General features: G+C 50.2%; 1 protein-coding gene across 1 annotated transcript in view; it reads right to left on the bottom strand.

Moving 5' to 3' along the window:
- FMNL2 (formin like 2) overlaps positions 1 to 2,452 on the bottom strand; it is a 70,787-nt gene that overhangs the window by 10,382 nt on the left and 57,953 nt on the right. The window contains exons 15-16 of the mRNA XM_029962186.1: positions 1,093 to 1,102; positions 309 to 586 (exon numbers count right to left, since the gene is read on the bottom strand). Coding sequence (XP_029818046.1) covers positions 309 to 586; positions 1,093 to 1,102 — 288 coding nt within the window. The remainder of the gene's footprint in view (positions 1 to 308; positions 587 to 1,092; positions 1,103 to 2,452) is intronic.

Here is a 2,452-nt window from a genome sequence, read left to right on the forward strand (position 1 = left end):
GGCTCTGCTCTCAGGGAACAAGGGACAGGAGGAGAGGGAACGGCCTCAGGCTGTGCCAGGGGAGGCTCAGGTGGGACATCAGCTCCCTGGAAAGGGTGGTCAGGCCTTGGAAGGGGCTGCCCAGGGAGGTTTGGAGTCCCCAGCCCTGGAGGGATCTAAAATCCATGTGGATGTGGCACTTGGGGACAGGGGTCAGGGGTGGCCTGGGCCGTGCTGGGGGATGGTTGGACTCAGAGATCTAAGAGGGCTTTTCCCACCCATTCCATGACTCCCTGGTGGCCAGAGAGGCCCAGGAGCAGCGGGGGTACCTCGAGGATCCTCTCGTCGTCGATCTCGTTGAAGACGGTGCCGTTGATCTGGTTGGGCTTCAGGGCCACCCAGTTGAACACGGGCATGCGGAACTTGGTCTTGATGGGCTTCTTGATCTTCACAGCTGCACACAGGGCAGAGGAAACCACAGATTCCTGAGGGACTGGCCGCAGAACACCCCACATTCCCAGAGGGTAGCTCTCCAGCTGGCATTTCAGCACTGGAGAACTGGCCAGAGCTGAATTATCCCACTGGAATCCTGGAAAGGTGTCACTACCTCGAGAGGCCAACGGTGGCACCCAGCCCTGAGCTGCTTCAGGCCCAGCCTCACCCTCAGAGGCTGTGAAAACTTCCCTAAAGAAATCTGGGATTAGTTTATTGCCACAAGCTGCCTGGATTGATTTAAAAGCCCAGGATTTATATTTAAACACCCCAGAACATGGAGAGAGCGGCTGAATTGAAGCCTGTCCTGCTGCTGGCAGAGCAGTGTCACACACCCCGGGAGCTGTGTCCCAAAACAGGTGACAAGAAGGGAAAAAAAGCCCCTTTCCCAAGGTTTTTGGGGAAAGTGCATTGGGCAGAGCTGCTCCTCAGCAGGTTTGTGTTTCAGAGCCAAAGGGGTTGGGCTGCAGCACCTGGGATTTAACAGGGGTGAAGAAACCGGGTTTTAATTCCTGTGCTGTGCAAATGCAGCAAATTAAAGTAATTTAGGAACTTTACAGTCAATTAGGAACTTCAACAGAGGAGCTATGAAAATGAAGCCTGAAAATTAAACTTGATTACTCTCATTAATCTGTGAACAGAGGAGAAAAAGCAACATGGGAGCAATGAACCCAATCCCTTCCTATTCCTGTTCCTATTCCTATTCCAATTCCAACAGGTCTGGAAGGTGAATAATTAATAAGTTCTGTAATTCAGTTCTGATTTCTTTGTACCTTGATGTAAACATGAAGTTGTTCCTTGTTACAAAATCAAGGTGCTCAATAAAGTGCTCAATCAACCTTTTGCTCCTGAGTTATTTAAAAGATAAATTGTTTCTTTGCAAACACTAAACACAAACCCTGGTCCTTCCTCTCCAGTGCTGGGAACAAAGAGCCACGAGTGGATAACAGGGAACATCCACAATATTCCACTGTGCATTTTGAGAATTAGATGTCTGCAACTGCAAGGCAGGAACCCATGTGCTCATCTCCACCACACAGTTTTACTCTCTGCTTAATTAATGAGGTTACTTAAAATAATTCCTGAAATAAATAAAAAAAGCTTTGAACACCCATGAAAAAAACCATTTTCCGCTTGTGCATAAATTAGAATCTCATTAACTGCTCCTGGGTTATTCCAGGACAGGAAAGAAGCTGAAGCCTCGTGGGCCAGGTCCTGATGGAGCTCAAAATCTCTCTAGATTTCCCTTCCTCCTCCATTCCAGAGCTCTGGTGCCCAAATCCCCAGGGGTGGCACATCCCCAGGGCCTCCCCCTGCCCACCCCCACGAGTCCCTGGACACACACGGACACAGCACAGAGGGAAAAGCAGGAATAACAAATACTTAGCAGGGAGCAACCTACAGAAGAGCTTGATGGGCCCATCTTAGCAGGAGGCAGAGAGAACAGAGAAAACAGTGTTAGTGATGGTCAGAAAGGCAACATTTGTTATTCCCCGGACTCCCCTCACACCCAGAAGGTTCCTGCCCTAAAAACCCTCCTTCCTGAGGAGCCACTGCATCAGGAAAAGGCACTTGCACTCCCATTCCCAATCCTAACCCATTGAAGAACAGGATTTCCAGCTCCCCTGGCTCTGGGCATCTCACCCAGATGTGAGTGAGGAGCTGGGCCAGGTGGGCTTGGCCACTGCTCCCATCCCAAATGAACACCCAGGGATGTTGGGATAAGGCACCTCCTGTGCCCCCTGCAGCCCCCCACGGCCACATCCAGCACCCCTTTCCCAAATCCCTCCAGAGGGATCAGCCCTCAGCAGGGCTGTGCCTTCTGTGCTTTATTTTTGTCTAATTCCCCCTGGGACCCTCTAGTTCCAGGATGCTTTGGGCCTTCAGAGGAAACTTTAAAGGCTGGAATACTTAATCAGATTTTTCTTCTTCATAAAAAGCTCTTAATTAGAGCTCCTCAGTCTCTTTTTTTTGGACTCAT

This window comes from Manacus vitellinus, unplaced genomic scaffold (genome assembly GCF_001715985.3).
Source record: "Manacus vitellinus isolate BGI_N305 unplaced genomic scaffold, ASM171598v3 scaffold_43_pilon, whole genome shotgun sequence".
Taxonomy (NCBI): domain Eukaryota; kingdom Metazoa; phylum Chordata; class Aves; order Passeriformes; family Pipridae; genus Manacus; species Manacus vitellinus.